This window comes from Phalacrocorax aristotelis, chromosome 1 (assembly GCF_949628215.1).
Source record: "Phalacrocorax aristotelis chromosome 1, bGulAri2.1, whole genome shotgun sequence".
Lineage (NCBI taxonomy): Eukaryota > Metazoa > Chordata > Aves > Suliformes > Phalacrocoracidae > Phalacrocorax > Phalacrocorax aristotelis.
The window spans coordinates 168,871,165-168,883,302 of NC_134276.1; the positions used below are offsets into that span (position 1 = coordinate 168,871,165).

Consider the following 12,138-nt stretch of genomic DNA (forward strand, 5'->3'; position numbering starts at 1 on the left):
AGAAAAAGATGTGGATGAATTTGAAAGCTACTCGCTGAAGTATATGAGCAGCATATAGTGACAGCCAGAAATGTACAGTTTAAGAGGTAGGAAAAAAAAATAACCAGAGGCTGATGCTTTTTATAAACAGGATACTTAAAAGCAACATCTTGAAAAAATGGGATGCTTTTCCAGTGCAGAATGTCATGAACCCAAGGAGCTTGTGACCAAGAGATTTTGAGGTCAGGAACTTCACATGACTGAAAATAATCATCCGTATAAACACTGAAAATATGTAGGACAGTAGCCTGGAATCTTTGCAAATTTATAGGCCACAAGTCTGAGCGAGCATATGTGCCGTGGACATACCACACATTATTTTCCCTGCCATTTTGTACCAAGTTATGGTGGTTCCTGTGGCCCTCAGTCATGGCAAAAGAGGGCATGGGCACTGATTCCTGCAGGTCATGGTCCAGGATAATTGCTTTTATTTGGCTGCATATTTATTTATATGCATACCCTTTAAAAAATAAAAAGGCAGTTATCTATTGGAACATCTGAGCAGTGTTGGTGCATGCTGGGCCATCCTGAATACTGCTTGTACAGTCAAAAGATTGATTTTGGATCTCTACTGAAATAAAAGCATGCTGGCTTCTGCAGGTATGCAAGAGGTTGATGTAGTTTGGACTTTCAGCCTTTGGCATCTGTTTAGAGGATGAAATACTTGCTTCCTGCTGGATCTAGGACAGTCTGTGCCATGCCTGTGGTCTGACACTTTCTGCCACCAATGGACTCCATAAGAAGGCACCTTTTAACTCTCCTGTCACCAAGCCCCTCACAGTTTATGAGGGGCGATGAAATGAAAATTTATAACTCCCACACCTGAGGACATGAACTATATTCTAGCAGCCTGAGATTTCAGTATAAGGGCAGCACATCATATGAATTCATAGGCATTACCATACACACCATAATTAAACCCAAGGTCTTCCACTGGAAATGGGAACGATTTAATCTTTTTTTTTTCTAGGTCTCTGCCCTAGGGGTGAATTTTTGTGTGCATTCTCTGGTATTTAGAAGACACAGTCACAACATGGTCTTTCCTTTACAGGTGGGAATCAATAAGGTCTCTCTCCTCTCCCTGGCCACCTATTTAAATTTGTAGATACTTAATATCTTTAAGCCTATCTGGCTCTGTTGTATTTGATTGAAACTGGCCCATGGATTTATAAGTTACTGAGGAAATGACGGGTGGAAGGGTGCAGACAGATGCATATGTTCAAACAGACATCCACACAAATAAAGGATCACGCATTTCCTTGCAAGACCTGCCTAAGAAAATCCTCTTCTGATGCAAGACTTCTAACTAGTGTCCTCAAACCTCTGTCATCTTCCTCTGAGCCCTCAGGAATTGCTAACCTGAGAGAGTAAAAGATGTGTTGCAAAGATGGGCTGCTTAACTCACCTGGGTATGGCAAATAGCACTTTCCAACAGTTCATCGTCTAGGCTGTCGATTGCTCTTGTTGAAATATCTGGTAAAGGGGGTGAGGTATTAAAATTTGCAGTCATTTTGATTAAATTTAGAGTAAATGTCTACAGCCTAGATATTTAAGGAACTGTACGGCCGTGCAAGAACAATCCTTTTCCCATTGTTAATCCCACGTACAAAATTCAGAAACAAACCTCATTACTGCCTTACAGTATGTCAAATTTCAAAGCCACTTTGTACTATGTACACATAAATGAAAATGATATAATGGATGTGACCAAAGATATCACTGCTTATCAGCTGAAGCCGATACCAACTGCGTGTGCACTTTTAACCCGCCCCAGTTGTGGACCAAATGACACTAGCGTGGAACACACTGGAGCCTGTAGCTGGAATAAACTGAGCTCAGACACATAACGCTGCTGTGCCTCTAGCCCTAAGCTGCTGCAGCCGAATACTTCTGGTCATGTGCTCGTAACTCATGCTAAATCTGAGGATTTTAGAGCACTTAGATATGTCAGCCTTTGAGTGGAAAAAATGTTTTCAATCTTTGCAGAACAGCTGGTGCTCTGCTATATTTGCTCCACTCAGCACAATTAGTCATTGAACAGGTTTATTATTTACTCATGACCCTTTGACTTGCATCCAGTATTAAAAGATGCAGCTTTTGAATAGAACAGGGAACAGCGGTGTGTTGAATTACAGATTATAGAGGGTACTGGTATTCCAGCAACTCTCCTGGCCAGGCTTTTGCCTCACTACCTACAGATACAGATTCTTTCTCGGTTGAACTGATGTTTTTGGGCTGTACTTTTTTTGAAGGTAGGTGTGTGCTTGTGTGAGCAAAATATTCTTTCCTGATATTTAAAAATCACTTAATGGGTCATGCCACAAGGCTGCCTTTTCAGTTCAGGGCTTGAAGGAAGCAACTGCTCCTTCAGAAGTAAATTCCCAGTTAATTATTCGAAACAGAATGCCCTAACAATACTCCTGGAACGTGCATTCCTCAGTACTCTCAATACCGCACGACTGACAAAATAAACGCGGAGCTGCCTTCGCGCTTCGCCTCATCCACTGAGTCCCAGCTGCGAGTGGGCACTAGAGCGCGTTTCCTTCCCCCGGCCGGGGCCCGATTCCGGAGGAATGCCAGCAGCGAGGGGCCCCGCCGCCGCCCGGGCAGCCCCCGAGGGGAGAAGGCCGCGCTGCCGGGGACGGGAAAGCCGCCCGGCCTCCCGCCAGGCAGTGGGCTGCGCGGGCACTGCCGGCCGGACGAGCGGCGGCAGAGACCGCTGTCCTCCCCTCTCCGCGCCTTGCCCTCGGCAGCCGGGACGCCTCCGAGAGCTGCGGTGCTGGGCCCGCCGCGGCGGGAGGGAAGGAGCCCGGCCCGGGCCTCCGCGGAGGAGATGGGGGCGCAGCCCCCGCCGGGCACCCTCACACGTTCCCCCGGCCGGGCGGCGGCGGCCCCGTCTCCGCCCGTCCCTCCCCGGGGCGGCGCGGCGCGGCGCGGTGCGGTCCCGCCCCGGCGGCTGCCCCGCCTCCCCGGCCGCGGCGGCTGTGGCGGGGCGATCGGGCCGCGCCGGGCTCCTGCGGGGCGGGGGCGGCGCTGGCGCTGCGCGGGGCCCCGCGGCTTCCCCCTCGGCCTGGCCGCGGCCGCCCGGCGGCATCCGGGCTCCGCCACCATGTTCAGGCGGATTCTCCAGCGGGTAAGGCAGCGAGACCCGCCCCGGCGGCGCCGGCGAGGGCGGTGTGTCTTGCCTCGCTGTGCCGTTCCGTGCCGTGGCGCGGCGGGGAGGTGCCGCTTCCTGGTGCCGGCCGGGCTCGGGGCCGGGCTCCCCGCGGCGGGGCCGGAGCCACCGGCCCGGCCCGGGGCGCAGGGGCCGGGGTAGGCCCGTGGCGGCCGCGGAGGCCGTGATCTTCTCGCCCGCCGCAGGGGACGGCCCCAGCTCCGACGAGGCGGGACGGGACGGGAGGGGCCCGCGCTCCCGCGCCGCGTCCCGGCTGGGGGCGGCGGCGTCCCCCGGGCTGGGCGGGGGTACCGGCGGCGGGCGGGCCCCCGCGGCGGGGCCAGGGGCCTGTGGCTGGGGCGAGGGGCGGCCCTGCCCCGGCGTGGCTCCTTCCCGCAGCGTGGCGTCGCCTCTGCCCGCCGCCGCGGCAGCGGGCCGCCCGCGCTTCGGGCAGGCTCACGGGAAGCCCAGCCTGGGGAGAGCCGCCGCGGGGACCGGGGTTTGCTCCGCGGGGGCCGGAAGCAGCCCAGCGGCCACCGGCCAGCCCTCTCCCTTCGTTTCGGAACTGGCTTTTCCGGCAGCTTGGGCTGGTTTGAAAAGCCAAGTTGTGACAGTCGTTTATGAAACCCTTCTCGCCTTCCAAAACCCTCGCGTGTCTGCGCGGCGGTGCTGGCCGCCTTGCGTTTCGCTGGTGGCTGGGGTGGGAGCTGGCGAAGGGCAGGTGTCGGCCTGGCGCGGGGCTCGCTGGCGCCCGGCTGGGGGATGCATCGAAAAGGGTTGAGTCACGCCGGCGGTGGGAAGGCAGCGCTCCAGATCCCGCACCGCAGGAGAGCGGTGTCGTGCAGAAGGCGCTGACGGATAAGAGGGGAAACCACCTGCCCGTGGTGTTCTGCCTGGTGTTTCCTTCGAAGTGCTCCGTCTGTGTAACGCCTCCGTGAAAGGGTGTTTTATGCTTTTCTTACCTGCCATGCAAGGAAGCGTTGCTGCAAGGGTGAGAGTCAACAGAGGGGAAGAAGGTACATCGGCATGCATACCGCCGACTTCTTCCCAGTGTAAAGTGTGCCTCAAATTGTTTTTCAGTCATAGGCCCCGAGCAGGTGGAGATCGCTTGTGGTCTATTTGGAACTTCGTGTTTACAGGGAAGAACTTCCTTCCTGAAGTTTAATGGGAAGCCCTGCTAACAAGCAGGGATATAATACGGATCTAATTAAATATTGGCATCATTTAACTGGGTGTTTATTGATTCTGAGAAATAACAGGCCGTCAAGGGAAGCTTCTATGATGTAGGAAAAAGCTTGCTCCAGTGCCAAAGGAAATTTGCCACCAAGTATAAGTTCAGCTAAACAGTTCCTATAAAAACCTGAAGTCAGGGCAAAAGTTTTTTTTTGTGTTAGAAACAGCCATCCTTTCTGAAAAGTTTAGACAAATAACTATTCCCCAGTGACTCCCAAAAATTACAGGATTGCAGCCCAGCTAATTGCCAACACAGGTGAAACAGGCTTCTTCCTGCCCAAAAAATAAATAGAGAAATGCCAAGATTTTTAAAGGTATTAATCTTTTAATTGATGCAAATAACTGTGCTTTTAAAAATCCACCTCTTTGTAAAAGGCCTAAAGCCCTCTTAATAAAGTAGTGATTGTATGTACAACCTCGTATGTACCTTTCTGCCTTACAGTCTGCGGCTGGCAAAGTACGAAAAGACTTCCAGTGTACTTCGGTGTTAATACTGAGCCTTAGCTTGCTGTCAGATTTGTTCATAAAGCAAAGTAGCGTAAGTATTAAAATCTTTCACCAATCTGAGGCAGTAATTTGAAGACCAAGGAACCTCCTCTTGACCCTTTTCTTGTGCATCATTAATGTAGCTGGCATAAACCCCCCACCTTCCAGTCACTGAAACGCAGTTTCTTGTGTATGCATTGGGTTTATTATTTGATTATAAGTGATGCCATCCTTTCTAGCCAGTTGGTTAGTCATTTCATTACTGGTGATGTAACTTGAGTAGTTACGAAAGTATGTTTTAAAAAAAAGGAATTCTTTATTACTTTTTTTTTTTTTTTTTTTTTTGCAACTCAGCAGGCCATCAAGCTGCAAAGGAAGCAGACAGAAGCTACATAGATACTATTTCTAGTTTTAGTCATTTCATTGAAATTCTGGTTCCTGAAGTTTTAAAACATCAGATGTTTCTTTTTTTTTTATACTTCTTCAGTTCCCTGTTCACCTTTTTATTTCTTCCACAGTTGTTATTTCTGTTTTTTAAAACATCTTCATGGTGACTTTGGCATATTTTTGAAATAGAAAGTATTATGTACCAGTTGCTACTGGGCACTGCTCATTTAGTTTTTGAGGTTGGTATCTCCAAGCTGTCCTCAACTAGGTCCTTGTTTTAGGTCATTTCCCTGGAAGCTGTTTCCCTGCTCTGTATGTTTGCACCGTAAAACCACCTTGTATTCATTCTTGCCACTTTTCAGTTTCATGCATTGTTTGTGATGCTGATCTAGAAAAAGGCAGTCTTTCCCAAAAGGCATCTATGTGGAATGTCCGAGACATTTTTCCTGCCCAGGTATTTTGATTTTTTTTGTCAGCGGATTCTTCAGAGAGCTCTCTTTATTGTGTTCAACTCTGAAGGCCCTTTGCGGCCATTGTGTCCCCTCTCTGCTAGTGAGACAGTGGCTGTTGCCTCTGGTCTGTTAAAGCAGAGCTCGCTTCTCATATTTGCAAGATACCAAAACTTGAAAAACAAGAGGAAAAAACCCACTTTTTGTAAGGAGGAGGCATTTATTTTCAGCTGGTGGAAAACTGATTACTTTGACTTTCCCATGAGCCTTCTTCCCATCGCTCATGCTTTGTAGTGAAGGAGTCATCTGTTGGGGCAGTGTGACTACTGTTTACATTGGGTTTTGTCTTCATTCTTTGCGTTTAACTGGCTGTCTGCAACTGTTAGCGGTTGTACTGTGTTTGGGTGGTAAGATCCTATTGCTCTAACAGTGCTCGAGTTCTTGGTGTCGGGATCTTGGAGTCTAGGTAGAGAGCAGGGCTTTGCAGGCATTTCTGTAGCTTGGGTAGCGCAGTCACCTTTTCTCTTACTCCCAGCTCAGGAGCTGGGAGTCTGTCTGGGATGATTGGTGTCTTGTGCCTTACCTATAATTTTCTTTTTTACGTTTATAATTGCAGGGCTTGCTAAATATCGTATTTTCTCAGACGCTGAACTGCAGCTGTGCTCGTGCCCTCCCTGTGGGGTTGAAGGGAGCACGTGTGCCTCTTCCTGAGTGCAAGGCCTGCTTGTGTGGAACCGATGGCGCGATGGGAAAGAAAGGCTTTGTGCCCTATGAAGTCAGGAGTCATTTCATTTTATGGAGTCATAAAATAGCCATCACACCTCTTTAGAACTAAACAATATTACTGTTCTGTATTACACTGTACTGTTTCTAGCACTAAGAGTTGTTTGATAACAGGGGCTTTGACCTTCTTCTCATTCTTTTGTCTTGTTTGTTGTTTTGGGACCTTAATACATTTGGACAATAGTACCCTTCTGTAGTATTTAAATCTGTGCTGGGAAAACTGTATAAATCCATATTCAGACTTCCTCAAGGCTTAACATATTTTTTCAAAGGTTTAATTTATTCTGAATTTAAGACTGCTGAAAAGAGTATCATAACTGAATGGAGTGTAGCTATAGACAGATAAATGACTATGCAAAAATGACACGGTAGCGATCCATATTCATACTCTATCATTTTAATGCATTAGCTCAACTCATTCATTACATGAATGTTTTCAGAAAACAAGCTGCAATCGTTGTCGTCCTTTTTGTTGTTAATGATGCTTCTTTATATTAGCTTGCAGTTTTGAGAAAACACAGAGAACAACATTATGAAGTTTAGCATATTACTTCTACAACTCTAGTGCTAGTAGTAGAAACGCATGCTTCTCTGCAAAGTAAACTACAGCTAGGAAAGAAATATGCTGGGTGAGAGACTGCTTTTGCCTCAGTCTTTCAACTCCAGGTATGCCTTTGAGGGTCAAATGTTAATTATCTAAAAATACATATAGAGAAGCCTGTGTGAAAAATTACTTTTCCTATGGGATTCATAAGTTTTCTCCCCTGTATAGTCCAACTGGAAACAAAGAGCATCATTGTGAATCTTTCCTTAGTTCACAAAGTCTGCATTGTTCAATGTGTTGTGCTTTATTTTATTTTATGGAACGTGATATAACAGTGGTCTGGGAGCCAAGCTTAAACGTGTGTGTGAACTTATTTGGTCATGCAATGATCAATTAAAAGAAAATATTCCCAATCTCCCATTCTTTGTTTGGCTGGTGAAGGATGTTTGAATTATATTACAGACTTGAAAGATAAGTTAATTGCTTTTATGGTCTCGGTTTCCATAACATCCTTCCAAATGTGTATTAAATTTTTCTTGCTAGTCTGTATTACTTTGCAAATGGATGTTATAGGGTGTTTCTCCCAATCTTGAAAGTTACTTAATGACCTCTTTTCCTTCCCATCTGTCTTCCTTGTGCATGCCACTCACCAGAAAATGCCACCTATTCATACAAACTTTTCTAAATCTACCTTGGAATTATACTCTGTCGTTTAAAGGGAGCAGGTTGTTTTTTGAAAGGCTAAAAGGATTTTACCAGGTACTGTTTAAAATTTCTGTCTTGTCTATTGCGTGCAATAAGACATGCCGTGCAGTGCATTTTAGTGTGATTATAGCATGCCTAAAGTGTTTTATAAAGCAAACACTTTAATCAACCACATAGTAATAACACTGTACTTGTACTATAAGAGCTTTCATCCTGGAGGTTGTAATATTCTCCAGTTTGTAGTGCTAGAACTAGCAGAATTTAATATGCAAATCTCATTGTGAAATGCAGCCAACTCTGGGGTGAAATGTGATGGGCGATTAACAATGCACAGTAGTGTTGTATAAGAAGTTATGATATAAGGCAAAGAAAATGTTGTCACAGAAGATTCTTGGTTTTGGGATGAAACGATTCACAGAATCCCAGGTTGGAAGGGACCTCAGGGATCATCTAGTCCAGCCTTTCTAGGAAGAGTGCAGTCTAGACAAGATGGCTCTTCATTAGGTATGCTGAAAGCATGCGCTCAGGTATTGCAAAAGCGGAGATATGTGCTGCCTGTCTAAAGAGACGGTTGGACGATCTCCTCTTGCCATTGCCCAGGCTATCGAGTTTTGTTTACATTCTCTGTCTTTAGTGTCTTTCTGTCCAAGGCTACATGAAGGCACATTCTTCAGGTTTTGAGGCTGAAGAGTGGAACAAAAGGCTTCCATTTCTTGTAAGGGATTAGTAAAGAAGTACATATACTTTAATGCTGACACTTTCTCTATTTCAAAACATCCCATTTCTACTTGTGGATGTAGATGCTGGGACAGATGAGGGTCCAAGTTCTCAGGCTTTCTAGAACAGAACAGCTACCATAGCTAACTGCCATACAAAAGCCTTTTTATGATGTTCAAATTTCTAGAGCCTTTTTAAAAATTCCTCTCAATAAGGAATTGATTCTTATATCGTGAAAGTTCAGCTCCTTTATGGAAGAAAGCTTTGACACCTGACCTCTTAATGTTCCCTTATGTAGATATATATGTATATACATCTTCTTTGGATTGTTTGTTTTTGCACAAAACGGATTCACAGGTGAGCCTTACCTCCTGGGTTGTGTGATTGTGGTTTATGGATTGCATGGAAAGGAACTTTTGAACTGTATAGACCAAAGAAAACTTTATAACATTAGATGCAATATTCTAACTTATCTGCCTTACTGAGAAACTTGGCTACACCTTACCAGTTGTTTTAGATGTTATTCCTCTGACTGTCAATGCACAAAATCCATGTCTTCATTAATGGAGTTACTAAACTTGCATTTTGGAGCAATCCTGCAGGACGTGTGTTTCTGCAGGGCAGCACTTCAGAGATCACAGAACAATCTGGGTGGGAATGGAGCTCAGGGGCTCTCTAGTCTGAGCTCTTGCTGTGAGCAGGACCAGCTTGGAGGTCAGGAGCAGGCTGCTCAGGCATGGTCCCACACTGGAGCAGCTTTTCTGTATGTCAAGTGGGAGCCTCTCTTGTTTCAGTTTTTGTGCCTTGTCCTGCCACTGTGTGCTGCTGGGAGCAGCCTGGCTTCCTCTTTTTGATGACCTCCTCATAGGTGGTGTTGGGGCTGCTGTTAGGCCCTGCCAAAGCTGTCTCTGCTAAGCCAGCCCTGTTCCCTCAGCCTCTCCCCACAGGGCAGGTGCTCCACCCCCAGCTGTCTTGGTGGCCTTTTGCAGAACTCACTCTGGTTTATCCATGTCCTCCGTGGACTGGGAGAACCAAAACTAGGTGCAGTATCTCGATGTGGCCCAGTGGGGGATGATCACTTGGCTTGGTGGGTTGGCTGGGCTCCTACTAATACAACCCAGGGTGCTGGTGGCCCTCTCTGCTGCCAGGGCACGCTGCTGGCTCCTGTTCGACTTGCGGTCTGATGCAAGCCCCAAGTCCTTTTTAGCAGAGTGGCCTGTGTTGCTGCCAGGGGTTTTCCTTCCCAGGATCAGGACTCCACATTTTTCCCTGTTGAATTGCCCTCTGAATGGCAGCCCTACCCTTGAGTGTATCAGCTGGTCCTCCCAGTTTGATGTCATATGGAAACTTGATGAGCGTACACATGTGGTCCATGCTGGGATGCGCCTTGTTTACTGACTCTATCAGTGACCTGGAGGAGGAGTACTAATGCCTTCACTTTGACATGCTTTGCATGTGCATTGTATTCATTGCTTACACCCTTTTTTGCCTCTCCTGTTAACTTGGAGAGCTTGTGTCACCTTGCCTATTGCTTTTGTATGCTGTACTAGAAGGAAACTATATTGTGTTTTTATTTTCTTCAGAAACATAAAGAAGTAGAACTTAAACAGCTAAAATAAAAAAGATACGGAGTAGGAAAACCTGTATATTTTGATCACCTAACTGATGATCCCAGAGAAGGCTGGAATGAGGAGAGATGGTACTTTCCTACGCTTAACTGTTGCCAGCCCCAGTAGCTCACTGCTTCACCCCTCCTCACTTCTCTTTGGCCAGTCTTCAGAACCTTTCTAAGATTGAACTCTGTGGCACTGGGAATTAAGTTCTTAATCAGCAAACTTGACCTTTTTATTATATTTTTTTTAATCTGATCAGTAATAACGGGCTGTAATCTTTATGAAAGTTGGAAGTAGAACTTTCTTTAAGTATAATTTCCTGCTTTGTTTTGTAATTTTCAAAGTATGGAAAAGCCTGCATGCTGCAGATATTTTATAAAAGGTTATATAGCTGACTTTTTCTGAAGAAAAAAAAAGGATATATTTGAGCAAAAAAAAATCTAAACCAATAAGATTTGGGAGACACCGACATCTAGAAACTAAAACTATCTACTTCTATCCCTTTCTAGATGTCAATCTATATATTTAAAATTCTGTTTCTTTAATCCCCCTATATTAAATTAGAAAATCCTTTATAACATTACAAGTATTTCCAGATGGGCTAAAATACTGTGGTAGCATTATTACATCCCATTTGCAATTGTCATAATGGAATTGGATAATGGACTTTTATTCTTTGTGGGAACTAGGATTGCATATCAGTATTAAGATAACTTATTTACTGTTTGCTTTGAGAGTGCTAACTCTTCTGCTATCAGTCATGTAGTGGCATTTTGGAGATGAGTAAAAGAAGTTAAATCAAATCTAAGTCAGAGTTAAATAAGGAATATAAGTTGTGATCCATCCATCCATCCATCCAGATTTTGAATCAAGTAATGTTTCAAATTTATTTGCTTATTTTCTCTGAATCTGTACTTTCAAATTAATACCAGTGTTTTGATTTTCAACATATTCAGGAGATTTTATTCTTACAGGTTATCTGAATGATTATCATGGTTTAACTTTACTACAGGCTTGACACTCAATTTTTATTTTTATTTTTTCCAAATCAAGGCAATGTACCTGCTTGTGTGCTTGTATCGACAGGGTTCTCACTCTAGTTTTCCATCCTTCAAATATTTTAAGGCTTGTTCAGTTTTTAGAAAGCTTATCAAGAAAGTAGTATGATGCTAGTTTGCTACTTCTGAAACTGTTCAGGTTGTAATTTCTAGTGTTTTCCAGTTTGATATAGAGACCTAATTTAACTTCAGAGTGAGCGATACAAGGGCAGAGCTTAGCCTAATTCTTTGTTTTGTGTTGAGCATTCATGAGGGGAAGTGGTTTAAAATTCTGGCCTTTGCTTCTGGTGTCTGCTTGTTCTTTGATGCATGGAGAGTCTTGGATAAAAGCTTTTGTTGAAGTGTTGCACTGAAAAATATATAATTGCTTGTCAGCTTGTTCACTACTTTACTCTTGTGGAGAGAAAATACTTCTGTATTCCAACAAGAGAGGCCTTTGCATAGGCTACGTACCATGCTTTATTAAAGGCAATCTGTAGACACTCATTTTTCCGTCTCCCCTTTCTTTCAGACTCCAGGTAGAGGTGGGTCTCAGAGCTCAGATTCCGATTCATCTGCCACACCAGGAAATGCCGTGGATGTGAACAATGAAGGCTCCTCCGAGGTAACGTGCACTGTGCGTGGGACTGGAGTCTTAAACCTTGGGTGCTGTTTGTCTGGTCCATGAAGCTGTTGGGAGTAACTTTTGATGCCTGACCTAAATAACAGCTATACTAAAGAGGAACTGGTTGTTATTTTCTCTTTTAAGGATTGGTTGTTATTTAAATAAAAACAAGGGTGTCTAAGCCATATAAATATGTAGCTGTTAATTAGGTGTATATATCTAAATGGTCACAAGCAATCCTTCCTGTAATCCTACAGATGAATTATTAAAATTAAAAGCAATGAGACACAAGCTAAGACTCCTCATTAATAAATCTTTTATGAGAGTTCTGAAAAATGGGGCTTAACATTTTATCACAACTTGTAC

The 12,138-nt window shown here is 45.0% G+C and overlaps 1 protein-coding gene across 3 annotated transcripts in view; it reads left to right on the forward strand.

Moving 5' to 3' along the window:
• The first annotated feature begins 2,994 nt into the window (after positions 1-2,994).
• The window catches only part of EEA1 (early endosome antigen 1), a 70,609-nt gene continuing 61,465 nt past the window's right edge, over positions 2,995-12,138 (forward strand). Inside the window, exons 1-2 of one of the 3 annotated variants that reach the window (XM_075080662.1) lie at positions 2,995-3,172; positions 11,680-11,772. In XM_075080662.1, the coding sequence (XP_074936763.1) occupies positions 3,149-3,172; positions 11,680-11,772 (117 nt within the window). In that variant the 5' untranslated portion in view covers positions 2,995-3,148. The remainder of the gene's footprint in view (positions 3,173-11,679; positions 11,773-12,138) is intronic. The other 2 variants (XM_075080661.1, XM_075080665.1) reach the window with 2 other exon arrangements.